The sequence below is a fragment of the Hyperolius riggenbachi genome, chromosome 6, assembly GCF_040937935.1.
Source record: "Hyperolius riggenbachi isolate aHypRig1 chromosome 6, aHypRig1.pri, whole genome shotgun sequence".
Taxonomy (NCBI): Eukaryota; Metazoa; Chordata; class Amphibia; order Anura; family Hyperoliidae; genus Hyperolius; species Hyperolius riggenbachi.
In genome coordinates this window covers 333,077,440-333,105,397 of record NC_090651.1, presented here as the reverse complement: position 1 = coordinate 333,105,397, position 27,958 = coordinate 333,077,440, and the positions used below count along the sequence as shown (strand labels likewise).

The 27,958-nt window shown below is 42.3% G+C and overlaps 1 protein-coding gene across 4 annotated transcripts in view; it reads left to right on the top strand.

Annotated features, from left to right (window-relative positions):
- GSK3A (glycogen synthase kinase 3 alpha) overlaps positions 1–26,802 on the top strand; it is a 69,804-nt gene extending 43,002 nt beyond the window's left edge. Inside the window, exons 10-11 of one of the 4 annotated variants that reach the window (XR_011022199.1) lie at positions 1,997–2,185; positions 13,019–13,105. Coding sequence is in view for 3 of the 4 variants with exons in the window: in XM_068241491.1 (XP_068097592.1) it covers positions 13,019–13,087; positions 18,920–18,984 (134 nt within the window). In the remaining variant the exon portion in view is untranslated. Of the gene's footprint in view, positions 1–1,996; positions 2,186–13,018; positions 13,241–18,919 lie in introns of those variants that run through there. The other 3 variants (XM_068241491.1, XM_068241493.1, XM_068241492.1) reach the window with 3 other exon arrangements.
- Positions 26,803–27,958: the final 1,156 nt, after the last annotated feature.

The following is a 27,958-nucleotide window of genomic DNA, read 5'->3' as shown; positions in this document are numbered from 1 at the left end:
CGGCCAATTGTATCAACAGTTAAATTAATGAAATTAAGCCGGTGGCAATGTAGCTGATGAAACCGCCGGCTCTCTCTCTATTCCCCCTGCCTCTCTCTCCTATACAATACTGGGCAGCCGGGGGGACATGCGTGTCCAATCCACCCCCTAAACCCCCCCCACCCAAGTTATTCGTCGCGGCAGGGAATCCTGCTGTTCTTGCAGAGCGGGTGCTGGCAGAATCTGTCTGCAGCCTCCCCGCTCTGCTTCCCTGGAGCAACGAACGACTCTCAGGGCTGCCCGGTGTTCTGGAGGAGAGAGGCAGGGGGGGAGGAGAGGAGGCAGAACGGAAGCCGGTGGCTTCATCTGCTAAATTGCCGCCGGCTTAATTTCATTAAATTAACTGTTGATACAATTGGCCGCAGCGAGACGGCCAGAAAATACATAAATCTTACAGGAATCCTTTCATTTCGCACATTGGCCGCAGCGCAGCGGCCACTTCGCACTTTGACCGGCCAGAACCCGAAGTGGCCAAACTTCGGGTTCTGGCCGTAACATATACAATTATGCTACTAAAATTGTATATGGGTAGATCATTTTGACTTGCTAAATTTTTAAAGTAGTTCACAAGCCGAAAAAGTGTGGGCACCTCCGATATACAGGATTTATGAAGGCACAATAGCCGAAAGCTTACTCTTGGTTTTCTTAAGTTAGCCAATAAATCGTATCATCCTGATTCAAAACTTCTTGCTTTTCTATTCCCAACAGACACTGAGAATATATTTCTCAGTGTCAGTTTCACTGGTGCTTTTGTCCCTCCCGATTCTACATCTGCTTTTGGAGGTGAACCACAGTTACTGTCAGGCATATCACTTACACTTGATTTGGAGGGTTGTTGTATCCAATAACTTATATATAGGGAGCTTAGCAAAGTATTAATTCTCCCGATTCCGTTATTTAGGTTTATAAGACTATGCAAAAATTACATAGAACAGAAAGATATCTAGAAACAAGTTTTCATAGAGATTATACCAGCAAAATACTGTATTTTTCGGTGTATAAGACACTCCAGAATATGAGATGCACCTAGGTCTAGGGAAAAAAACATATACTAAACCTGGTGCGATCATGATCCAGGAGCATCTTGTACGTGTTCTCCCCCGATTGAGTCCCCCTCTGCCCCCCATTGTGTGTCCCCTTCTATCTCCAGTGTGCCCCCCCTCTTTCTCTAGTGTGTCTTGCGATCCCTCCGTGGCTCCCACTCCCCCTGTATGTGTCCTGCTCTGTGTATATCTAGATTAAGCGGCAGCTTGTCTCACCTAATCAGTGGCTCCAGCGGGGAACACAGACTTCTCATCTCCTGCGCGGCTACCCTAGTGACGGCTTCTGCTGAGGACTCGATCAGCAAAAACCGTTACTAGGGGAGCTGCACAGGAGATGAGAGGTTTGTTACCCGCTGGAGCCACTGATTAGGTGAAACAAGCTGCCGCTCCTTCTAGATATGCACAGTCAGAGCAGGACACGCTGGGGAGGCGGGAGACATGGGGGGGACAATACAGGGAGACCCCAACGTTGCGGCAGGTCTGTGGTTTGTATCTGCAGGCTTTCGTAAGTTTGGGACTCCTTGTATTCGGCATGTGAGACACAGACTTTTTCTCCCCATTTTCAAAGTGCGTCTTATATGCTGAAAAATACAGTACATGTTATCGGTACATTACCAGCCCCTCTGTCGTTTGCTCTCTGTTTCATAATATGATCTGGATACAGCATCTAACACGCTGTCTTTATAATATAAAAACCCTCGCTCCTCCTTTGCACAAGTGTTGGTGCTTTAGTAAAGGTGCGATGAAGCCTTTCACAAGTGCCACACTGTGTGTTTGCTGTGGAATCCCCTCGTCACTTGCCGGTTGCCTTTGTCAATTTAAAGAGCTCCTGAAGTTTAGTTCAGATATCTGTGAAATCTGTATGGCTACACAAGCCATTTTGATGTCATTAAATCTCCTATCTTATACTTCAGTCTACAGGTCCTGTAACTTTTAGGAAACTTTTGCTGGAGAAACCATGGCAACAGTACGCGGCTTGGTGTTAGATACCCAGAAATCTCACTGGTTCATATGTCTGCACAAAGCAGGAAGTAACATTTTATTGCACCCATCGTACACCTCCTGGTTGGCTGGTTTACTGTAGTGACACATGCATTCCTCAGGTAGGAGGAATTCTACACATCTGCAGTGATGCTGTGCACGTGTACACAGCAGAGGCGTAATCCCTCCCACTCACTAACAGCTAACTAGTTAATGAGATGCTAATAAATCTGGATTGTAAGATTTGTAGACAGCTTGGAATTGGGCCAATCAAAAGCAGCAGGAAGTCAATTTGATTGGACCATCCCCCAGCCACATTTCCTTTACATGTAATCTGAAAATATTAGCAGCTATTTGGCCTTCTGTAGAGCTGACAGTTGTGCAAATCACCTTTCACAAGGAAAGCTATGGAGTCTGATAGCGGTGACCCGGATAGACGCCAGAGTAATTACAGGCATGTCTCTGTCATGCAGCTTGTTAAAATACCTGAAATATGTAAAGAGATCTGATAAGGATTGTTTTTGCTTCTTGGGGAAGGCGGAGTTACAGCTGAAAACAAACCTGAACTACGGTTTCCTTCAATTATGTCGTCTATAACATGCATTACAGGAGTAAATAACGTTGTTTCACAAATGCATGTTATCCTCTACCCTTGCTGGCCACAGCTGTGTTGTGTGTCATGGGTCGGCCATCTTGCTCCCTGCAAATTCTGAAAAAATTACTAGTATTCACATAGTTACAGTTTGGTTGAAAAGAGGTTCAAGCAGGAACGTAAGTAAATTGCTTCCTGACCCCAAGTGAAAGATAAAATCCCTGGATCAAGTCTGCTGGGAATTGCCTTGTAATTATAGCCGTGGATGCCCTTCCATGCAAGGAAAGCACCCAAGCCTCCTTTAAAGGGAACCTACACTGAGAGATCTAAGGATGTTTCTTTTTAAACAATACCAGTTGCCTGGCAGTCCTGCTGATCTCTTTGGCTTAAGTAGTGGCTGAATCACAGACCTGATACAAACACGCAGCTAATCCAGTCTGACTTCAGTCAGAGCACTTGATCTGCATGCTTGTTCAAGGGCTGTGGCCGAAAGTATTAGAGACACAGAATCGGGAGAGTCAGGCAACTGGTATTATTTTAAAAGGATAAATCCATATCCTTCTCAGTTTAGGTTCCCTTTAAATGCAGATAACTTGCCATAACTACTACCTGAATTCCATATTTTAACTCTTCTTTAACCACTTCAGGTTCCGGGGCTTTTACCCGTTAAGGTTCCTGACAATTTTGGTATTTCAGCTGTGTCGCTATTGATGCAGCAATAACTTGTGTAATACTTGTGCCATCAAAGTGATATTGTTTTTGCTTCAGTATAACCTGGGCTTTCTTTGGGTAATTAATTTTATAGTCCTCCTACAGGGAAATAGTAGGTGTTAATGCAGAGTATATACAATTTTTCAATTTTCACCCTTCTTATTAAGACAAGTGCTACAGTTATAGATGCCTCAAAACATATTTTTTGGCTTGTCCCGATTAAAATACCGTATAGCTGTGCATGTAGATATAGTGGACCATTATCTTCAGTCTGTAGTGCGCACAGTTTGGGAATTCCAGTGTTGTACAGATGTATCGCTAGGTAACAGCAAAGTGATGTATTTTTACACCGCTGGGTCCTCAAACTGTCGCCCTAATGATCACATCTGATCGCGACTGGTGGCAGCATTTACAGGTGTCAACAGAGTAAGAAGGGGCACTATGGCGAAAAATTTTAAATATGTGCAAACATATACAAATAAGTGCATTTTTTTTTTCCAGAGTAAAATGAGCCATAAATTAGTTTACTCCTATGTTGCTGTCACTTACAGTAGGTGGTAGAAATCTGACAGAAGCTACAGGTTTTGGGCTAGTCAATCTCTTTATGGGGGATTCTCAGGGATTTATTTTTCAAAAGCACTTGGTGAATGGCAGTTGATCTGTCCATCTGCCAAAAAATTAAATTATTTAAATCCTTTTTAGGGAATATCTTTATAAAGAATTTTTATTCTTTATAAAGATATTCCCTAAAAAGTAATTAAACAATAATGCTGGCCAGCTTCCCTGGTCGCTACAGTTTTTTGGCAGCCTTGCTGAGAATCCTTCATGATGAGATGGACTAGTCCAAAACCTGTCGCTTCTGTCAGATTTCTACTACCTACTTACTGTATGTGACAGCAACATAGGAGAAAGTTATTTCTGGCTCATTTTACTCTGGGAAAAAAACGTACTTAATATTTGTCCATGTTTGCACATATTTAAAATTTTACCATTTTTTGCTATAGTGCCCATTTAACACCCGAGTATAGGTGACACAAGGGACTAATTGGCTTGGTAGGGGTTAAAACTTAAATGCAGGGTAAAAATTTTATTAGACCTTGTCACTATAATAAACTTTAAAAAGAAAAGGTTTTTAGCTTTTAAACGTTTAAGCTTTTTTTCAACTTTCATTCATTAACTTGTAAAAAACAAGCATGCTTACGTGATAGGGGCATGTACGAGCGCACAAAGGCATCAAATAGTGCAGGATGTGAGGCTCACGTCTAGGATCCTACAGGAGCGCTAAACTGGACTTGAAATTCTGGTCCAGAAACCATAAGTGGTTAAAGAACCCCTTCCTAAATGGCAAAAACCGTTTCTCCTTCTTACTCAGATCATGCCACCTGCAAGCTTTCCCTTTGTACAAGTTTGCATCGTATATATTGCCGTCTGATGCATTTATTCATGTTAATTAGGTCTCCCCTTAGCTGTTGGGTTTTTTTCCCCAATCAAAATAAACCCAGTTTGTTCATGTTCTTGGTGAGATCTTCCATCTCTGATTAATTTAGTCTCCAGTCTTTGTACCTGTGCCAGTATGTCAATGTTGTGCCTGTAGTGTGGTACCCAAAACTCTGTATCCCATTCTCCAGACACGACCTCACAAGTGATTTATACAGAGGGAGTACGATTAGTTTCTCTGGATTTAATTTCCCATTTTATGCATCCCCAAATTTTATTTGTTTTAGCTGCTGCTTGGCATTCAGTACTGTTGTTTAACTTGTTACATTTCTCTACATTAAATGTCATCTGCTATCTGTTTGCTCATATAACCATGCTGTTGTGATCCTGTTGTAAAATGCCATTCTCCTGGTTAGTGTTTATAATTCTGCGTAATATTTTGTCATCTGCGAAGATGGCACATTACTCTGTACTTTATCTACTAGAACATTAATAAGTTGTAAAGGATTGGATCTATTACTACCCCTTGTGGGACTCCCCATTTCACGAACTACATTTTCTTCTAGTCCCTTTATCCTTAGCTTCTGCACCAGGCTATTGGAGGCAAGCTGTGTCAAAGGCCTTTGCAAAATCTAGTACACTACATTTATGGCTTCATCAAAATTTGCATTCACCACTTCAGAAAAAGCATGTTGGTGAGGCAGGGACTGGTCAACCTAGAGTCAAAGCATCTGGTCTGACTGCATGCTTGTTTCAGATGTGTGTCACTAAGAAACAACTAAGCCTGGCAACTAGTATTGTTATATAGGAACAAAGAAAACAGCCTCCGTATTCTTCTCTCTCCAGATTCCCCTCAAATGGAACCTGAAGTGAGATGTATATGGAGGCTGACCTATTTATTTTCTTTTAAACAATGCGGATTGCCTGGCTGTCCTGCCAATTCCCTGCCCCTAATGCTTTTTAGCCATAGACCCTGAACAAGCATTCAGATCAGATGTTTTTGACTGAAGTCTGACTAGATAAACCTCAAGGCTGTTACAGGTACATGAACAACCGTAGTTCAGCATAGCAGCTGTGCAACTGGCATTGTTTACAATGGAATGGTGATGGCAGCCCTGTATTCCTTCAGATTCCCTTTGAGCCGTGAGGTTGAAGGTTTTCCTGCCAGAGCTCAGTGATAGGATTCCATGAAGACTCAGGTGTAGAAGCACTTCAGAGACAAAAACAAAAGACCGAGAGCCCAAATGGTGTGGTATTTCAAAGCAGGAGAGATACAATTAATTAAAATAGATTTATACTCACAAACATAGGTTGCCCCTAGGCAACCACTCCATATGCGGGTGGGGAGAATTAGGACCTGACCCCACTCAGGTATAAGATGTCTCTCTCTGTAGAAGAAATTAGGAAAAATCCTTGCCACCAACGGTGGACTGCATTCTGAGTAGGATATGGACCAGAGGCGCCAAAAAGAGTAAAAACAATACTAGGTTTAAAAGACTTGGGGGGAGCCGTACTCACCCCCTATCAACAGACCAAAAGCCAATAGAACCAACAATCTTTGGTCAAAAATTCAACAATTTATTGGTACTCCCAGGTGCTACGCGTTTCACGGGATTATCCCGCTTCCTCAGGCAATCATACAGGAGTACAAGCTACAAAGAATACAAAACAATAACATACATAAATATATAGACCCCAAATGCTTGTATTACTTAGAAACAATTACACATAATGGTTGAGGACATACAGGGTTAAATGCGAATTACAATGTAAGCCTGTAGCTTAAAGAGAATCTGTACTCTGAAATTCTTACAATAAAAAGCATACCATTCTATTCATTATGTGCTCCTGGTCCCCTCTGTGCTGTTTCTGCCATTCTCTGCTGCAAACCTGGCTTGTAATTGCCAGTTTTAGGCAGTGTTTACAAACAAACTAACCAGCTTCTAATAGGCTCAGCTAAGCAGAGTGTGTTAGTCACACAGAGCCTGCAGGGGGTGTGTACAGCTTCTAGCTAATCACAAGCAGCCCTGCACATTCCAGTCTGACTGCCTCAGCCTGACTGTGCCGACTATAGAGAGAAGATTAGATCATATAACAGAGATAACACAGCTACTGTGCAATTAGGAAAAGCTGCAGTAAGCCAGACCACATTAGAAAAGGCATAGGAACTTATAGCATAGAAGAAATAAAGATAAACAATTTGTTACAGAGTCTCTTTAAATTTATAATCATTGGAAATTATTTGAGCCATAGTGTAAATAAGTATTCTCAAAAGTTCCCTACAACAAATTTAAGAATTTTAAAAAATCTTAAAAGTTATTAAAAAAATATTAAAAATACGTGTCGTATCAGCCAATATGTTTAAATAACCTAAATTGGTCGGAATGGCTCATTATACTTGTTCTACAGTGGTATTGACTAGCCTTAAACATTGGTATAGTGTGTTATTTTTATGCAGGTGATCAAATAAATAAGGGAAGAGGCAGGACTAAAAATGAAGTAATTGCCATGAAATTACTATAATCCTAAATGATGCTACATATCTCCGTATTGAGTCTGGACAAAATGTGAGAAAGAGCTTACCAGTTGGGGGTCTGGAACGCAGTGCAGCGCCTCAGTGGGAAAGCGAGGCGCTCCGGGCACTATAAATAGCCCAAATGAGCGGAGAACGCCGTCTCCGCATTGTCCTGGCTGACTTCCGCTGTGCTGGGCGGAAGTGATGTATGGCGCGCATGCGCCGGAAGATGACGGCGCCATTTTGGATTAGGGCTATTATGGGCAGCATGTGTAATGTTGGTAGGCGTCCATCCTGACGCTTTTTGTGCGTCCGAACCGCTGTGTATATGCGTCCAATGCTAGCGCTGTACGCGCTATAATGCCAAGGAACTGTCAGTACGTTTTTTACGTGTCCGAACCGGCGCGTGCATGCGTCCACTGCTAGCGCTATATGCGCCATAATGCCAAAGAATTGTCAATATATTATATAGTGTTGGAATAGAAAGTCAACTAAAAAAGTGGTGAAAGTATATAACCAGGGGGGTAAGGGCAACACATGGATGCCGATTGGGTATATGTGGGTTTAGGGGACTTCGCTTTACTGGAATATAGCGTACAGATCCTATTTTCCCTATATAGCACCAGAAACATAAGTTAGTACAGTTTTGTACAATATTAACTGATATAGCAAATTAGGCACAAATGTAATAATAAAGTTTATATGATACAATAGAGGATAATAAATGTTGGAAAAATAATAAATAATAGAGACAAAAAAACAACAACACAAAAAACACACAATATTGCAGAGGATTACACTATAGTCACAGAGATTATATAAACAACTAGAAGCAACTATTTATATAAAACTGGAGTATATATATAAAAATTGATATAAAATCCGCTTCAGTACAACTGATACCGTACTAAAAATAAAAGCTATTATTCTCTCAGTAGATCAAATTTAGATAAAAGGGAGGATAATAGATAAACGAAGTAGAGAATTGGATAAAAGAGAGGACAATCATGATAAAACTATATTGGTCGTGTGCAACTCATGGCACCTATACAATCACTATCGTTTGGGTATAAACCCCGTATCTATCTTTTTTGTCTAAAATGCTTTTTCCAAGACCTCGTTTAAACCGTTAGGGACCAGACTTTTTAGGATAGTAATCCAGTAAATCTCCTTCTGGCGCAAGGCTTCAAATGTGTTCGGGATGTGTGGGGAAATCGCCTCTATAAAAGTGATCCGGAACAGTGAGGGATTGCAATCATGATGTGTGCCAAAGTGCCTAGAGACGCTGTGAAGTGCTAGGTTATTGATAATATTTCTCTTGTGTTGGCCGACCCTGCTACGGGCCTCCTGGGTAGTACGGCCCACATATTGGAGGCCGCACGGACAGGAGATCAGGTAGATGATAAACCGGGACTCACAATTAATGTGTTGTTTTATGGGGTAGATATTTAATGTGACAGCTGAATGAAAGGTATTGGTAGCATCCACAAACTGGCAGGCCGTGCAGCGGGGCTTGTTGCATGGATAGGATCCAGGTGTGATATTGCGTTTGGACTGTATATTCCTAAGCCTACTTGGTGCTAGTAGATTCCGTAAGTTGGGGGCCCTCCTGTACGTGACGGTCTTTCTGGGATTGTTAGCTTTAGGTAGGGGTCTTGGTTTTTTGTTGGGCACTGTATCTGGTGATGAAGCGTGGAAATGGCGAATCTTGGGTTGTGGTAACAGTGGGTTTGGTGGGGGCCATTAAAGTGGCTTTGTGTTTGGCATCTCTTAATAACTTATTCGGGTATTTGCGTTCCCTAAATTTATTCGTCAGAATTACAGACTGTGACTGGAAGTCGCTCTGATCAGTACAGTTACGGAAAATGCGTTTATACTGGCAATAGGGGGTATTGGTGGTCCAGGGTTTGTGATGGTGGCTGTTAAAGTGGATGTAATTATTCGCATCAACCTTTTTGAAAAAGGTTTTGGTTTTAATTTTGTCTCCGTCCGTATGTAAGGATAGATCAAGAAAATCTATGGTGGAGTGATGGTGTTGGGCAGTGAACTGTAGGCCAGCTGTGTTATTGTTTAAGTAATGAATGAAATCTGAGATCTTATTGGGGTCACCATGCCAAATAAAGATTAAGTCATCAATGTATCTTTTATAGAAAATGATATTGTTGTGAAAGGGATGTAGAGGATAAAGTTTTAAAAGTTCCAAGAGGCCCATGGCCAGAATCGCAAACGAATAATTACATCCACTTTAACAGCCACCATCACAAACCCTGGACCACCAATACCCCCTATTGCCAGTATAAACGCATTTTCCGTAACTGTACTGATCAGAGCGACTTCCAGTCACAGTCTGTAATTCTGACGAATAAATTTAGGGAACGCAAATACCCGAATAAGTTATTAAGAGATGCCAAACACAAAGCCACTTTAATGGCCCCCACCAAACCCACTGTTACCACAACCCAAGATTCGCCATTTCCACGCTTCATCACCAGATACAGTGCCCAACAAAAAACCAAGACCCCTACCTAAAGCTAACAATCCCAGAAAGACCGTCACTCACGTACAGGAGGGCCCCCAACTTACGGAATCTACTAGCACCAAGTAGGCTTAGGAATATACAGTCCAAACGCAATATCACACCTGGATCCTATCCATGCAACAAGCCCCGCTGCACGGCCTGCCAGTTTGTGGATGCTACCAATACCTTTCATTCAGCTGTCACATTAAATATCTACCCCATAAAACAACACATTAATTGTGAGTCCCGGTTTATCATCTACCTGATCTCCTGTCCGTGCGGCCTCCAATATGTGGGCCGTACTACCCAGGAGGCCCGTAGCAGGGTCGGCCAACACAAGAGAAATATTATCAATAACCTAGCACTTCACAGCGTCTCTAGGCACTTTGGCACACATCATGATTGCAATCCCTCACTGTTCCGGATCACTTTTATAGAGGCGATTTCCCCACACATCCCGAACACATTTGAAGCCTTGCGCCAGAAGGAGATTTACTGGATTACTATCCTAAAAAGTCTGGTCCCTAACGGTTTAAACGAGGTCTTGGAAAAAGCATTTTAGACAAAAAAGATAGATACGGGGTTTATACCCAAACGATAGTGATTGTATAGGTGCCATGAGTTGCACACGACCAATATAGTTTTATCATGATTGTCCTCTCTTTTATCCAATTCTCTACTTCGTTTATCTATTATCCTCCCTTTTATCTAAATTTGATCTACTGAGAGAATAATAGCTTTTATTTTTATTACGGTATCAGTTGTACTGAAGCGGATTTTATATCAATTTTTATATATATACTCCAGTTTTATATAAATAGTTGCTTCTAGTTGTTTATATAATCTCTGTGACTATAGTGTAATCCTCTGCAATATTGTGTGTTTTTTGTGTTGTTGTTTTTTTGTCTCTATTATTTATTATTTTTCCAACATTTATTATCCTCTATTGTATCATATAAACTTTATTATTACATTTGTGCCTAATTTGCTATATCAGTTAATATTGTACAAAACTGTACTAACTTATGTTTCTGGTGCTATATAGGGAAAATAGGATCTGTACGCTATATTCCAGTAAAGCGAAGTCCCCTAAACCCACATATACCCAATCGGCATCCATGTGTTGCCCTTACCCCCCTGGTTATATACTTTCACCACTTTTTTAGTTGACTTTCTATTCCAACACTATATAATATATTGACAATTCTTTGGCATTATGGCGCATATAGCGCTAGCAGTGGACGCATGCACGCGCCGGTTCGGACACGTAAAAAACGTACTGACAGTTCCTTGGCATTATAGCGCGTACAGCGCTAGCATTGGACGCATATACACAGCGGTTCGGACGCACAAAAAGCGTCAGGATGGACGCCTACCAACATTACACATGCTGCCCATAATAGCCCTAATCCAAAATGGCGCCGTCATCTTCCGGCGCATGCGCGCCATACATCACTTCCGCCCAGCACAGCGGAAGTCAGCCAGGACAATGCGGAGACGGCGTTCTCCGCTCATTTGGGCTATTTATAGTGCCCGGAGCGCCTCGCTTTCCCACTGAGGCGCTGCACTGCGTTCCAGACCCCCAACTGGTAAGCTCTTTCTCACATTTTGTCCAGACTCAATACGGAGATATGTAGCATCATTTAGGATTATAGTAATTTCATGGCAATTACTTCATTTTTAGTCCTGCCTCTTCCCTTATTTATTTGATCACCTGCATAAAAATAACACACTATACCAATGTTTAAGGCTAGTCAATACCACTGTAGAACAAGTATAATGAGCCATTCCGACCAATTTAGGTTATTTAAACATATTGGCTGATACGACACGTATTTTTAATATTTTTTAATAACTTTTAAGATTTTTTAAAATTCTTAAATTTGTTGTAGGGAACTTTTGAGAATACTTATTTACACTATGGCTCAAATAATTTCCAATGATTATAAATTTAAGCTACAGGCTTACATTGTAATTCGCATTTAACCCTGTATGTCCTCAACCATTATGTGTAATTGTTTCTAAGTAATACAAGCATTTGGGGTCTATATATTTATGTATGTTATTGTTTTGTATTCTTTGTAGCTTGTACTCCTGTATGATTGCCTGAGGAAGCGGGATAATCCCGTGAAACGCGTAGCACCTGGGAGTACCAATAAATTGTTGAATTTTTGACCAAAGATTGTTGGTTCTATTGGCTTTTGGTCTGTTGATAGGGGGTGAGTACGGCTCCCCCCAAGTCTTTTAAACCTAGTATTGTTTTTACTCTTTTTGGCGCCTCTGGTCCATATCCTACTCAGGTGTAGAAGCTGCTATCAGAATATACTTCAGCCGGGAAGGTTTGTAATGCCTTGTACACGCAGTGAGATTTTCTGGCAGGTTTACTGCCGATCCATTATTTTCATTTCCATCAATTTTCCATACAAGTGAACGGGAAATCAGATCGGACATGTTGGAAATAATCGATCTGGCAGTAAATCTGACAGACAATCTCATCGTGTGTACCTAGCATAGGAGTACAGTGGCTTCCATAATGCTTAATAAGGAAAGGTTAGGACAATGGTGACCACACAGAGCAATCTAATCAGTATGTCCTGACTAGTTTGTATTTGCCTGCAGTGAGCTGAGACGTCAGGGTGCTTGCCTGCACTATCTGCATCCATCAGGAATGGCTGGACAGAAGTACATGGGTGCGCGGCAGTTATGACTAGTGATATCTGGATACGCAACACAACCCCCACCGATGTCCCCCTAATGTCGAATGTGGCCCTGTGCACTATACTTTACCTGTCCATGTCCGCTTCTGGCTCCAGGCTCCGTCCTCCATCCATACACACACCCCACGTGGGCGAGTGTCACGTCACACATGCCCACGTTACGCCGGCAACCACCACCTAATCAGATTCGATTAGAGAGAGACTTGTCTTGATCGAATCGGCCCATCTGCGCTGATGTATGGCTACCTTTAGGAGTTAGCTTGACATAGATGGAGAGGTTTCCTTTAGCTTAGGACACTCAAGGGCACAACTGTTTCTGGTGTACAAGTTTCCTTTGTGAGAAAAGCCTAGAAATAATTGTTCATTGCTATTGCCTTGCATGTCACTAGGGAACCTTTGTGTACATGTATATGAGTGTCTATCTATTCCATGCTGTTATATTAGAGCATTTCTTCTCATTTGCAGAGCTCTCCATACAGCCCACGCTAAACTCCGTCCTCATACCTCCTCATGCGCAATCACAGTTACACCACGGTAAGTGCCTGCACGGGATGGATGGACTGCGCTTATCAGCATGATTACGAAACATCTAACAAATCTGCCATAAGAAAACTGCAATCAGTCTGGCATGTTTAGGCCACTCTTCTGCTTCTGAAATCCTAGTTTATAAAGTACCAGCATCAAGTAGACAGCGTGATTTTGTCTTTTTTGTTTCTCGCTCTTTCGCTTAGCATTACTGATAAGTAAAAACTGCACTATTTTGCAGTTATCAAAAATGTCACTCAGCTGCCGCAAATTACGCACACAGGCATACACCATAAGTCCATTCCACCTCCAGAGATCCCACATGGATGTTTTGTACCTGATAATGGCGGAACGCCGTAACTAGTCAGGACGAGAGCGGACATTGCTGCACATCTGACTGCAAGTATCTCTGCGGAGTACCACGTAGAATGGGAAGTGTGTATTGCGGAGAGGGTTCCTACTGTAGTAGGACCCTCTGTGAGTGAGACTTGTTGTATTTTGAATCTTCTATACCAATAGTGTCTTCAGAATTTTTCCACCACTGAGAGAATCCCTTTGTGTCTTTTTGGTGCACTGAGTTGCACATTTAGGTACAAAACATCCATGTGGGATCTCTGGAGGTGGAATGGACTTATGGTAGTACCCCGATGTGGATCACATAGCGCTGTTGCTCTTTTGTGACTTATTGAATCTTGGTGGAAAGGATATATCCCAGGAAGAGCTGCAGTGTGGTATCAGAAAGAGCTACCATTTTGGGGCGCCTCTTCAAAAGAGCTTCTACCTGTCTTTGTTTATATTCAGCATTACGGGGCTGGATTTTAGGGAAGGCCACAAAGGACGTGGCCTTGGGTGGTAAAAACAGAAGGGTGGCAGGGCTCTGGAGAGTTAAGAGGTCACATGTCAAATCTTTCTCGGTTTGCAGCTGCCCAGCTTTGCTATGCGCGTTGGCAGACTGTCTGCAGCCTGAATTCCAGAGTTTCCTGAATCTTTCCTCCCTTCCTGGGAACGCAGTGTGATGGCAGTAAGTGCCCTATGCTGCATCTGCTATCTCTTGCCAAAGTACCTGAGCTGACACTATATCTATGCCATGTGTAGTATGGGATCAATCTATTACCTGTTCTCCATTGCGCTGCCCTGGCCAATCCCCTCCCCCATTTGTGGCTCTGACTGCAGCCAGTCACACACATAGAAGCAGTGCATACTCTGTCTACTCACGCTCCTGCCCAGTTGTGCACAGCAGTTGGGGCTGGGAGTGTTATGGGTATGCATACTTGACAAGTGCCACTCATACACGAGCTTCATTTTTTAAGTATGCATATCCAGAACGCTATTGGCTGCTGTGGAATCTGGGCAGAAGGGTAAATACACACTTTGAGTAAACAAGAACACACATGCACTGCTGTTGGTAGAACATGGAGGGGAGGGCATTCAAGCCAAGAATCACTAGTTAGGGCGTTGGATAGATGGGGATGCGGCAGTTGGTGACAGTGGGCGTTGGGTGCTAGAAAGTACTAATCCAGCCCTGATTACAGCTTCATGTTACTGTGTCTGCTTTGCAATGAAAAGTACAGCCTCTCCATTGAAATTAATAGTGCATTTTCTTCCCCTCAACCGCACCTCCCAGTGGCTATAGGCAGCCATTCTGCTTAATGCAAACAAGTGAACCGCTGCTTTAAGACCCATTTTGTAGCGGTTTGCCCACGGTTCTGCATTAGTCCATACATGGTTATAAACGTCTTCCTGCTAGTTTCTTGTTAACAGACTGAGGTCTTACAATTACTTACCACCTACTTCCTGGGATTAGTCCCATCTTCTCAGGTAGACATGGTTTCTGCTGTATTTCTATGAAGGTTGTCAGGCATCTAATCTTCTTACTTTGTGTGACAAAGCAGCTAAATTCAGAGAGGAGTAGAAGTAAGCTGTACTGCAGTGGCAAGCGCACTGGTTCCACGAAACAGGTGTTCTGTCCGCCACTCAGGTTATGTACACTGTTTATGCTCTCTGATCTTGATTGCTGTGAGGATTGGCCTTTTTCAGTTATGGGTTTAGTTGGCTTTAAGTGCTCCTGTCACCAAAGAACTGTGGAAGGGAGAAATCTTAACCTCCTAATAAATGCTTTTTTTCCTGGCTGTAATACCGGTTCTCTGGAAGGAGTATGTAGTACAGGAAAGCCACAATGAAGAGAACATTTTATTTATCTGTGTGCTAGCTCCCTGGCAAGTGATTTTCAGAAAATTAGCATTATAGCCAGAAAATGAAATCAACGTTGTATCCTGAATAGCTTTCTGACTGGTGTCACTGAAGTGCAGGGGGCAGAAGGTACTCTAAATTCTTTACATATTAAATGTAAACATGTAAGACCTTGGCTTCTGACCTCCATAAATCAGGGAAAGCATATAATTTGCTAGTAAAGGTGTACTAGCTGAATTCTGTTAAAGGAAGGCTGACCGGTTTAAAGTCTGAAACCTAATTTAACCACTTCAGCCTTCAGAGGTTTTCACTTTATGCATCCAAGCAATTTTCACCTCCCATTCATTAGTCTATAACTTTATCACTACTTATCACAATGAACTGATCTATAACTTGTTTTTTTCCGCCACCAATTAGGCTTTCTTTGGGTGGTACATTTTGCTAAGAGCCACTTTAATGTAAATGCATTTTAACAGGAAGAATAAGAAAAAACGGAAACCATTCATGATTTCTCAGTTTTCAGCCATTATAGTTTTAAAATAATACTTGCCTCCATAACTAAAACTCACTTATTGTATTTGCCCATTTGTCCCGGTTATTACACCGTTTAACCACTTCACAACTGAGGGGTTTTACCCCTTCAGCATCTGAGCAATTTTCTCCTTTCAGCGCTCCTTACATTCATTCGCCTATAACTTTATCATTACTGATCACAATAAAATGAACTATATTTTGTTTTTTTCACCACCAATTAGGCTTTCTTTAGGTGGGACACTATGCCAAGAATTATTTTATTCTAAATGTGTTTTAATGGGAAAATAGGAAAACATTTGGAGAAAAAAAACATTTTTCAGTTTTCCGCCATTATAGTTTTGAAATAATGCATGCTACTATAATTAAAATCCATGTAACTTATATGCCCATTTGTCCCAGTTATTACACTGTTTAAATTATGTCCCTATCACAATGTTTGGCGCCAATATTTTATTTGCTAATAAAGGTGCATTTTTTTTTTCAGTTTTGCGTCTATCCCTAATTACAAGCACATAATTTATAAAGTAACTGTTATACCCTCTTGATATAAATATTTAAAGATTTCAGTCCCTAAGGTAACTAAGTTTGTTTTTTTTTATTGTAATTTTTTTTAATTTATTTTAATATTGCAAAAAAAAAAAAATATTGGTAACAATTGGGGAGTGTGGGAGTTAATGAGTTAAAATTAATAGTGAAAATAATGTATTTGTATGTGAAAAATGTTTTTGGGTGTAGTATTACTTTTTGGCCACAAGATGGCCACATTTTTTTTTTGCAGGCGTCCTACAAGCGTCGGAAGGACCCTTGCAGGAAGGGAGGCTGGGAAACTGAGTTTTTTCACAATGATCGCGCTGCTTCTCATAGAAGCATGCCGATCATTACGGGGGCAGAGATCAACGAACGCGAGTGCGCGCACGTGCGAACGGGAGCGCGGGCAGCGGCGGGGGTGCGTATATCTACGCTCCGGGCGGGGAACTCAAGTCCAAAGGAGCGTAGATATACTGTACCCGGGCGGCGAAGTGGTTAAATTATGTCCCTATCACAACGTATGGCGACAATATTTTATTTGGAAATAAAGGTGCATTTTTTTCAGTTTTGCATCCATCTCTATTTACAAGCTTATAATTAAAACAAAATAGAAATATTTCATCTTAAAATTGATATTTAAAAAGTTTAGACCCTTAGGTAAATATTTACGTGTTTGTTTGTTTTTTCTTTTATTGTAATGGTTTTTTTTTTATTTTTTTTTTATTAAACATTTTAGTTGGGTATTTTTGGGAGGGTGGGATGTAAATATTATTTTTTTTAATGTAAATATGTGTTGATTTTAATTTTTTTTTTACATTTAGATGTAGTTTTACTTTTTCACCACAAGATTGCAGCCATGAGTTTGTTTACATGACGTCACTCTAAGCGTAGCATGTACGCTTAGGGGGGCGCAAGAGTTATAAAAAGCGAGGCTTTCAAGAGAAGCAGTCGCTTTTTCTGCAGGGGAGAGGAATCGACCATTGGGCACCATGGCCAGATTGATTCCTGGGCTAACGATTCGCGGCCAAGAGCGCGCGTGCACGATCGGCCATGGGAGCGCACATGGCCTCCTGGACGTATGCTGCTACATCCAGGAAGCTTAAATGGTTAAAAAAAATACCCAAGTAGAGGGAATGCTCTGGGTCCTATAGAGCCTTCCCTTTCCTCCTATGGTCCCCGTGTTCCAGCACTAGATCCCCCCGTTGCACTAGCACGCATTCTCGCGCACTATGGAGTGGCCCGTCTTCTGGAACACTCTGGCTCCTGAAGATTGCCGAAGTCTCCCGCAGCACATTGAAAGTGAGCAGTCTCCAACTGTGCTGATGGGGGGGGGGGGGGGGATAGAACACGAGGACCATTTTAGTTTTTTTTTAATACACTTCAGACTCCCTTTAAGTCCAAATTAAAAGATTGCTGTTCACTTTTGACCGAATATTGTAGTGCTGCCCAAGCATACAGGGCAGTCTGATGCATAGCAGAAGGAATGTGCCGGCGTGTATTTGTAATTAAGACGCCGGGAAATTTGGGCGCATGTTTAAGCCGAAAATTGTCTCGCCCTGCTCCTGCAGAAGTCCTGGCGGCGTTACTATTCCACCTCTAGGCCGCCATGGACTCTGGGGTAAGACATAATTCATCTGCCAGCCGAATTACCCTGTTTTTATAGTACTTTTGGCTCCTTCTTTTGACACCGCCCAAATTACTGACTGAGCTCCCTATAGCTGTAATTCACATTATTTCCAGTGCTGTCTTTGCCTGGTGTGCCGGCACTAGAGGTGTGTGGGGACAGAAACACACTTGGTTCTGGATCCATACCGAGCTCTGGGGATGGGGTAGGCTGATCCAGTGTAAACTCAGATGGGTGGGGCTGACACCTTGTGGTAGAGCTACATAAAAAGGCACTGCAGTGACCTATAGTAGAATATGGTAAATTGTTTAGGATACCCAATTTGTACGGTAATTATCCAGAAAACCCTTCAGAAACACGTTATCTATATATTGCTGTTATTAGTATGTAGCCCCGCCCTCCCAATGATGCTTAGCCTAGGCTGTTTAAGTATGCAGAATTCTCCAGTCAGAACACTATGGGAGACCAGGCATTCTATTCACTGACTGGAATTTTCAGAACAAAACATTCCCCTGAGCTGCACCTGCTTAGAGAGGTCATTAAATCATTTTATCAGCTGAGACACACATGCAGCCACATACGCACACACAGGTCACTTAAAACAGCACTGAACTATCTGTTTATAGAAACCAACAACTTGCCGCTGCTCACCCCTATTGCTTTTTATGAACTGTTCCTGGATACTTATGATGCATATTTACTACAGTGATGTGTACATCCGATGTTGTGGAATTTTAATTACATCAATATTGCTGATGGGAGAAAATAAACAAATGCTGGAGCCAACCATGTCATGTGATCAGTGTAATAGTCAAAATGATCAAATTCTTTACCTCATGACAGCCAACCTGTCCCTTTTTTAGACGAAGCAGATCTGTGTGTGTTTGGTACATCACTTGACAAATGGGAAACATTGCTCTGTACCACTATGCATGTCTAAATGGACTCTTCTCTTCTTCCAATAGGTGAGGCAAGACCTGGATCAGACAGACTCAAAGCCAGTGACGTAGCAGAGCTGAACACCTCATGAGGAGCGCTTTCCCATCCTCCACACATCTCATCAGTGCTCTTCTCACATCCTTGTCCCAGCCAGCACTTGACACTTTGAAGTGTGCAAGGTCGATCTGGCTCCACGAGGGTCCTCCTAGTTTATTTTGCTTTTTTCCTCTTCTTCAGCTCATCACTGACTTTTGATGATCGACCTCGGTTTGGTCATCCCACAGACGGGTGTTAATTCCCCCACCACCACCCACATTTATCATTCGGACATCAGGGGCCCTCTACGTTGCGCAGATGTCTAAAAAGCTGCAGAGAGGCACTTTGGACACCTCCATAAGTTTTAGTTGGGTTTCAAGACATCTGGGGAATAATCTCCAACCTTCCACTTGTCATGGGCTTTCCTGGTTAACTTTGATCATGGTAATATCTGTTAGTTGTTTCAAAGTGAGCAGAGAAGCCGTGTCACTAGCTTCTCAGCCTTTATAACCTTACTCTGTGTCTAGCTGCGTATAACATGATTCCCCCACCAGGGACCTAAGCAGTGGATCTTGAATGTAGGTCTGTAGGCATCACGCTGTGTTCCAGCATTTGTGTTTCGTGTCCTTTCTAGTCTACCAGGTGCTGCAGACAGACTACAGAATCTGATCACTGTAAAGAGTTTATTCGCGTTGAGTTGGCAAGAAAACAGAGCAGGACCTGTGCTGCAGAATGTTGTGTAATACCCATGTGCCACCTCTGCCAGCGGTACTGCGTTCCCTCTAGCTTGTGACTGTTCCTCAGATTTTACATGTTTTTAATGAAGTTTTAATCGGCTTTCTTAGGTGGTTGTTCGTACAAAAAAGGCTTTAAGTATATTTCACTGGTGGCATTTGGAAATGGCCGATAATGACCACCTTCTACTCTATATTTTCTGACACCGTTGCCTGGAAAGAGTCTGCAGACACTCCACTGTTCTGATGATCTGCATACTTGTTCCTGGTAGGCAGCTCATAGAGGCTGATGATTTCTAGTCAAGTGCAAGGAGTATTACAGCTGAAGTTGGTTTGTTGCCCAGAGCAACCAGTCAGGATTCCAATATTAAGTAAAACAGACATGGATTGGTTGCTCTGGTCACCATCTATAGTTTTCTTTTGGTTTCTGCCTTAAAACATCCGCCCCATAGCATTGTAGACAGAGGATCAACAAAACAGCCACGCAACTTGCATTTTCAGAGGGAGGACGGCACTAGCAGTTTCCATTGTTCTCTTATGACAGGCGTACTTTTAAAGTGGAACTGAACTCACAGGACACAAGGAAATGCACCCTGTATGTATTTAAAGAGTTTAGCCTGTGTAATCCCCCTCATATGTGTCTAATCACTAGTTGTAATTTGATCTAACCCTCCCCCCCCCCCCCCCCCCATATGTCACATGACTGCCTATGGCAGATAAGCCCATTTGAAAGCACAGGCTCTAAACAATATGTCTGCTTCCATGAATCAAGAAATAGAAACTGTGCAGATTTATTTAAGGATTTGTATCGGCTGTAACAACGAAATTTTTTGTTTTTGTTTCAAGGTTATTAGGCTGTTGGCCATCTTTCAGAGCATAAAGGAGTTCTGAGTTCAGGTCCACTTTAAGAGCAGTGCTTGTTGACCAGAATAAACCAATCAGAATCTTCGCTGTTTTGTTTCTAGTGAGGTATGAGAGAAGAAGCTAGTTACCATGGCAACAGAAATTGTTCTTTCTTCAGACCCCGAGGGTCTTGTTTGTGAAAGAATTTGGTGGAAGAGCGACCAGTGAGATCCTCCTTGTCATTGTCCCATGCTGCAAAAGGAGAATCTGGTTACTGTGGGACAATAAGACCACAAGGTTATTTTTGCTCTGAGAGGTTTTTATAAATGAGGTCCATTTAAACACAGGCTCATTATCCTTTCAGCAGGTTGGCAGTCTGTGTTCAGTGTACAGCAGGTTGCGGCTAAACGGCCGCATCCCTTGATCTGTGGAGAGCCGAGGTTTCAATGCATAGACCAGTGGTTGTTATAAAAGCTTATTTGAGTTGTATTTGAAGTCTCCACACAGAGGTTTGGAAAGAATTCCTCCTTTCTTCTTCTGCATCCAAATTGTCCCTTGACATGTTTGTAAGCCTTCCCAAGGCCGCAGCTGTTCTTTGCTGTGCACTTAGAGGGGCAGTCTTGTACAAGCAGACGAGAGTAGCGGTCAAGAATTGTGATAAGCAGGCGGATTTCAGTTCTTAGGTGCTCCGATTGGTTGTATTATCAAGTGACCACCGTCTATCTCGTATCTCCTAAAAGCGGTGCAATTTTTTCACAAGCTTTTAGACCCTAAAAGCATGCTGCAGAGATCTGCAGCAGCCATGCATACAACTCACTCAGGCACGGGATTACTGGTCTGAGCTGCGGATTTCCGACCCGAGCCTGATTCGGGATTACCGCTAAGGAGGTTAATGGGCACCTTTAGTAAATCCATACCTTGTAAAGAGGGACCGGGTTAAAAACTGTGCATCGGGCCGTAGGACTTGGATGTGCTGGCTGGTCGGGACACAAGGTGGAGCCCTTCCAGTCAGTACCTGTGATAAAGCTTTAGGCTGGAAATACAACTACATACAGCAGAAATAATACCCATATGAATGCTCCTTTCCAGGTCTGCTTCCTGGATTCCTGTATCCCGGTGGGAGGACTTGCACCCACTTCTAGAAGCAGGATGCCCTCAGCCGGATGGAAAAGTACATTCTTTTTCATGTCTTTATTTGGCCAGCTTTCCAAGTATAGTCCTTTTTTAAATAGCTTGTTGAATTACAAGTACGCACAGGCCCTGGCAGGGTTGTTTTGTCTGCTTTGATGCTTTGAACCCAGATTCACCATCTTCCCGCATTGAGTCATAGAGAATTTCATGCTAGGCATTTGAATGTTCTGGCTACAATCAAAAGACCATAAGTGATAACCAATGTGTCAGTCAGAACCTGTCCTGGCCCCAGTAATCAGCATCGTTCACATTGCTATTGGCTTCAGTATGAAAAAGAATCATCCCACCAGCACACGAATGGCCCAAAAGGTAAAGTCTATGCACTAAATATGCATTCACTGCACTGGCAGTGCCCTTACCTTATTCTGGATGGCATGGCTTCCTGCATCAATGCCTTTCCTGACCAGATCGGATTCCTCTGTCCCTGTGGTCTCACCAGCTGCTGTAGTATTAGACAATCAAACTGGCTGTCTGTCTTGTGCCCATTAGAGGTCACACTTTGGTAGACAGCTGGATGAACTCTTCTTAACTGTAATTTAAGGCTTGTTTAGCCATCTACCCGAGTAGGACCTCTTGTGGTTAAGATTTAGGGCCAGGTCAGTATATTTGGGGTTGGGTCTGCAGTTGGTGGGCTTTAGGGATGGATGACCCAATTTTGCTACAGGAAAGCTGGAATATTGCACATCATCATCACCTTTTACTACCAGCCATCCTATAAGTGAATAAGGTTGAAGAGGAACTCCCCACCTTTGTTAGGTTTTAAGAGTGGCTGTCATGGAAGTTGTAAGCTTTCCTCATCTTGCTACATAAATGCTTTTATTGCTGGAGGTCTCCCTTCAGTGGAAGATCTCACTCCTGGCAAAGTAACACCAACCATCTAGACCAGAAGTGACTGTGGAATCCTTCAGCAGAAACAAAATCTAAAAGATTTCCAACCCCTCCTCATTCTGTCCAAATCTACAAAATAAATGTTGGTCCCCGGATTCCACTTTAAAGCCCTTTTCCAGCAAGAATTTTTTTTTTCTAGTCTTGAGTGGGCAGTTGCACATCATTGTTTTTATTCGGCTGTTAGACAGGAGACCAGACACTGTTCACTTCCTGTACCACTGTCTGTGATGTAGGCTGAAGTGTCCTCTGAGAGAGTCAGACTGTGCCTTCCTCCAGTGGGGATGATGCAATTAAATCTGCTCCACCCACATAACCTGAAACAGTCTTTGTGCTCTGCTGCTTTTGGGCATGTGATAAAAATGTAGATACTTTTAGCCACAGGAGCCCTATTTCATACTTAAAGCACACAGACCTGAAGATAGTATTTATTACCTAAGCAATGATTGTGCTCAGATAATCCTTTTTAGTTGATATGTCTGGCCTTCTGTCCTGGTGGAGCCACGCAAAAGAGTACTTAAAGTAGACTGCATAGACCTGGTATATAGCCGCTCCATGAGAATCTTACCAAGTCATCAAGATCAAGTTTAGCTCTGCTTACATTTTAATATTTAACTTGCAAAATGGCTTTTGGTTGTTTTTTGTCAGCAGTCTAAAAAACAATGTTAGAAGTTCCTTGATCTGATTACTTGTTTTTAGGACCCTGTGAAAGGGGGGAAATTTCTGGAGCATCCAAATTCTAGCTCCCATTTTCCTCATTTAAGTCATTGAATGAGTAGTTTGACCTTTTTTTTTTTATCCTCTACCCTTCCCCGGGGATTTTTTAAATATATATAGGTTTTAAATAACTTGTCTCGGCCATGGAGTAATTTTATTATACACGTTATTACTTTGGCCTATTTAATTGGAAGGAAGTAGTAAAGCTGTGAAAGTCCTCATGACGTCTTAACATCTAAAATATTTTCAGTTTTTATACCCCCTGCTGAAATGTAAGACTGTGGACGTTTTAAATTCTCTCTCATTTAGGTTGCGATTGTCTAGAAAACAGACCCTGTAGCCCAAGCTGTGGGGTTCTCCTCCTCTTTAAATTTGGAATGCATTTGACAATCTTGAAGTGCTTTTGGGACCGGTTATCACTGGCTAGCAGATGGCCCATTTGCTGGAGTGGGCAACAGCAGATCAGCGGACAGAAAGGGCCCATGCTTTATGGGCCTGTTGACATGTCTGTTAGTACTGTGTACATTTTCTCTGTTGTGGTTGTGCAATGCATAAGCCCGACTGGTAGCATTTATATGGACGTCAAGCTGTGTTGTCAGTCATCCAATGAATGTCACACATCCACAGTGGCATTGTACCCCGCATGAGGCCATGGAGGGCTATATCATATCTGTTCAATACTACTCCATGTGGGTCCTCTGCATGTGAACTGAGCCCTAACCAAACACTAGGCTTTACAAATGGATCCTTTAGCAGTTAGACAGCCAATCAGATGCTGACTTTACAGTATGCCTGGGGTCACATAAGATATGTACATGCCTGGCGTGCCAGAAATGGAAACACTTTAGGAAATAGGAAATACTTTATGGATAAACAGAATTGGGAGAGGAAATGCAGAGATATGGTTGCATTAAGACTGCATTGGCTGAGAAAGCTTCTCTAATGTTCTGGCTGTGCTGAGCATGACCATACTTGATCTGGAACAAACCTCTTTCTTGTGCTGCTAGGGATAGGTGAGTATTATTCATCCAGGGTCCATCATAGTACCGAAAACTGTAGCTGCAATAATGGCTATATTTTATTAAATAGTCTTAGGACCATGATCAATCAGCTGTATAGTTATCAGTGGCCTCGGTCTTTGGATTGCAGCAGCACTTTGTGCACATAATACGGGCCAGACACTGAGGGAGTAAGTCTGGAGCTGCTTCAGATCCATGCACCACACAAAGCTCTCCCCCAAACCATTTCTGAGAGCCAACTCAAATACTGTAATGTGAACTGTCAGAGGGGTTCTTTTGGACCCCATACCAGTGCCACGCTTCTTGAATAAAATACATACAGCTTTACTTCCCCCTTACTTGCACTAGACCTCTCATTTCATTTCTTGCACTATAGTCTCATTCTTCCCACTGCTGACACAGCTTCTGTCCCTCTACAATTCCTCTCACCTTGTCCATATTGTCTACATGCAACCACACATACCCCTTCCCATGATCACATATCCCTGTCAGGAGCCACGGGTCTACCACATACCCTTAGCTTACCCTAGGAGCAGAACGGACGTGGCCATCCCAGTCACTTGCACCATCACCTCTATAGACCATCATGTTTATAGACATCTCTCTGAAGCCAAAACCATATATGATCCTTCCTGTTCAATCTCCAAGAAGCTGGTCAGTTAATAAGTACAGCTGGTCAGTTAAAAGTCCTCTGGGAAGATGCAAATGCCACACTGGCAGCACTTCTATTTCTATAGGCGATGTCCAATCTGACCACAAACTTGGTCCAAGCAACAATTGTGTGTAAGTAACTTAGTAAGGGCAGTTATGGATGCCTCAAAATGTGTCTCTGACCTTAGACTGTCAGTGGGCCTTGTTTATAATGGTGTTTAAAGGAAAACTGTTCACTCCCTCCTCCTACAGTGCACAGTGATGTAAAGTTAATTCCTCCTTTCACGCGACCTGTAAGCCGTCTTCTCTTTACTTTCCCTGTTTGTCCGTCAGGATGTTATTTGGTCCCTTCAGCTCCCCCCACAGGCACCTTCATGCGCTGCATGGAGAAGTAGTGGGCATAATTAAACACCAATCAGAACTTATTTGCAGTACTGATATGAACTGAACACTGTCGGCAAAGGTGATTGGCTAGACTGTTTGCCTACATCTGGGTCATATAAGGGTAGACAGAAGTAATGTACATTAGTAGACCTCAGTGACGTGAGGCCAGTGCTGCTGTCTTGTGCGAACGGCTGCCTCACCAATCAATGTATCTATCCTCTTCTTTTATGTCAAAGAATCAATGTGGCCATTCACGATACAATCCAGTCGTTCACTGAAACAATCAATTTAATCTTTCAGTCTATTATAAAAATCAAATGCAATCAAATTCTCTTCATGGACTACGGCTCATGCTTTTAGTCCATCGTTTCGGTTCTGCTAATCCATAGGAACAAATGGAAAATCACAATTGTTCAATAAAACAAAACTAATTTGTGATTACAATGTAAATATTGATCATTCAGATTGAATTGGCAATATTGCCACCTTTAGATTAAAGGAGATTTTATGGTGTATGTCCAGCTGTAAAGGAGAAGTGAAATGGTGACCAAGTCAACATCCAGGTGTGCAGGGACGTTCTTTTCCTTCTCTTCTGATCTGGTTTAGTAATCTTCCCCCCTATCTGCCTTATTCCACATTATAGTACATGTGCAGTCTATAGCGACAGGTGGGAGTTGCTAAATCGAAGACACAAAGGTAATGGCTATACTGCTGTCTTGTGCTAATGGCTGCCTCACTATAATATAGCCTCTGGAGCATTCTCATCTGTGTTCTCCTTGCACTTAGCTCAGTTTCCAGGTAAATACATACCCGTGTCTTGGCAGGCATGGTTCAGTGGTTTTATTTTGTAATGCTATGAACACATGGACTTTCCAAAATGAGCATTCCTGATTGTTTTGGTAAGAAATCAAGAGTTGCACAGGTGTCCCCGACATCCTTTCTAACGATCAGCCAGGGCAGATTATGCTCTGCCATTTCCCATTTTGTTCTATGGGAGATTCCTACAGTGTGCTGCCAGCTTGTCGCACCCTCCCCCCCCCCCCCTTCTATATAGCTGTACAGCCAGGAGGAGCCAAATGTCGTGTCAGCAGCTAGGAGCTATAGTTGGGTGTAGGCAGTTTAGAAGCAAAGCTCTATGTACAGAATGTATACCCAGCTTATGGTTGGAGAACATAAGTGACCCAATAAACCTAAAGTCACATTTTCAGACAGGAAGAGGCAGGCTTGCTGCAATGTTCCCTCCTCTTCCCTCCCCCAAGCCTGCCTCTTCCTGTCTGAAAATGTGACTTTAAGTCACATTTTCTGAGGAGTGATTACGAGGACTGGGGGAAACAAGGAACGGACAATGCACAGAGGTGTGTGAATCCAGCAGGAGCCTATACATCTGTATTTACCTTGGGTAGCTTTGCCGTAAGCCCCATACACACACTCAACAGCAGTCTTTTATTCAGCACAATTATCAAACAACTTTTGTTGTGAAACAAGTTAAACAATCCCAAAAAAGCTGCTTGCCATTGTTCACACAACTGATAAGACCTCAGTCCAACAGTTGGATTGACCTCTTATCAGTTGTGTGAACAATAGCAAGCAACTTTTTTGGGATTGTTTAACTTGTTTCACAACAAAAGTTGTTTGATAATTATGCTGCATAAAACACTGCTGTTGAGCGTGTGTATGGGGCTTAAGACAATACGTCTTATGCTGGGTACACACGTTACTTTTTTCCCGCTCTATTCTGCACTCTATTCTACGCTCGATTCTCTCATCTTCGCTCGTTTTTCTTATCTATTTCCATTCACTTCTATGGGAAATTGAGCACAGAATCGTTCAGCCATGCCGGATATTATCTATCGGATCCATCTATCGAGCGGAAAATCGTACCGTGTGTACCCAGCATTATTTGTGTGCTGCAGCTGACTGTTGTCACACCTCTTTAATTTACTAATATATGCTGATATTGCCCCAGTAAGTTTTGCAAGCTTTTGCCAACTTATAGCAAACCAATATAAAAAAATCCAGATTTAACTAGTTATGTTCTCCGGTGTTCATCAACCTAAAGTTACTTTCTTATGGAATACATGTTGGCCAGAATAGTCTTTTGTGATTTGCTTTTGGCGGGTAGCGGGTGGATCGTTATTGGACAGGGCATCAGCGGACACTTGTGACCACGCTAGATTCTCACTGAAACAACCATGGCTTATCCTTACAGGGTCCTTATCCAATTGTAATTTTCTCTCGGGTTTACCTGCAGGAGATTTTTTTTTTTTCCCTCATGTTTTTTGCTAAACACTTTTTAAACCTAGAAAGTGAAAAAAATACAAAAAAGTATTTAATTCTAAATGAGGCAATCTATTAACTTTTTTTTTTTTTGCTTGATGACAGCTGAAGAAGTATTTTATTGATAAGGTGTGAAAACCTCTCCTGTGAGAAAGCTCTTGAGAAAAGGCCATTGAATCTGGGCCTAGGTAATGAATATGTAAGGTGTATGAAAGGGTTTAGAGGCTCAGGACACGCCTCTATTTCATGCCCCTTTATAGTGACACTTCTGTGCTTTTTTTTTTTTTTCTTCAAATCTTTATCAGGCACTGCAGCAGTTCTCTTTTCC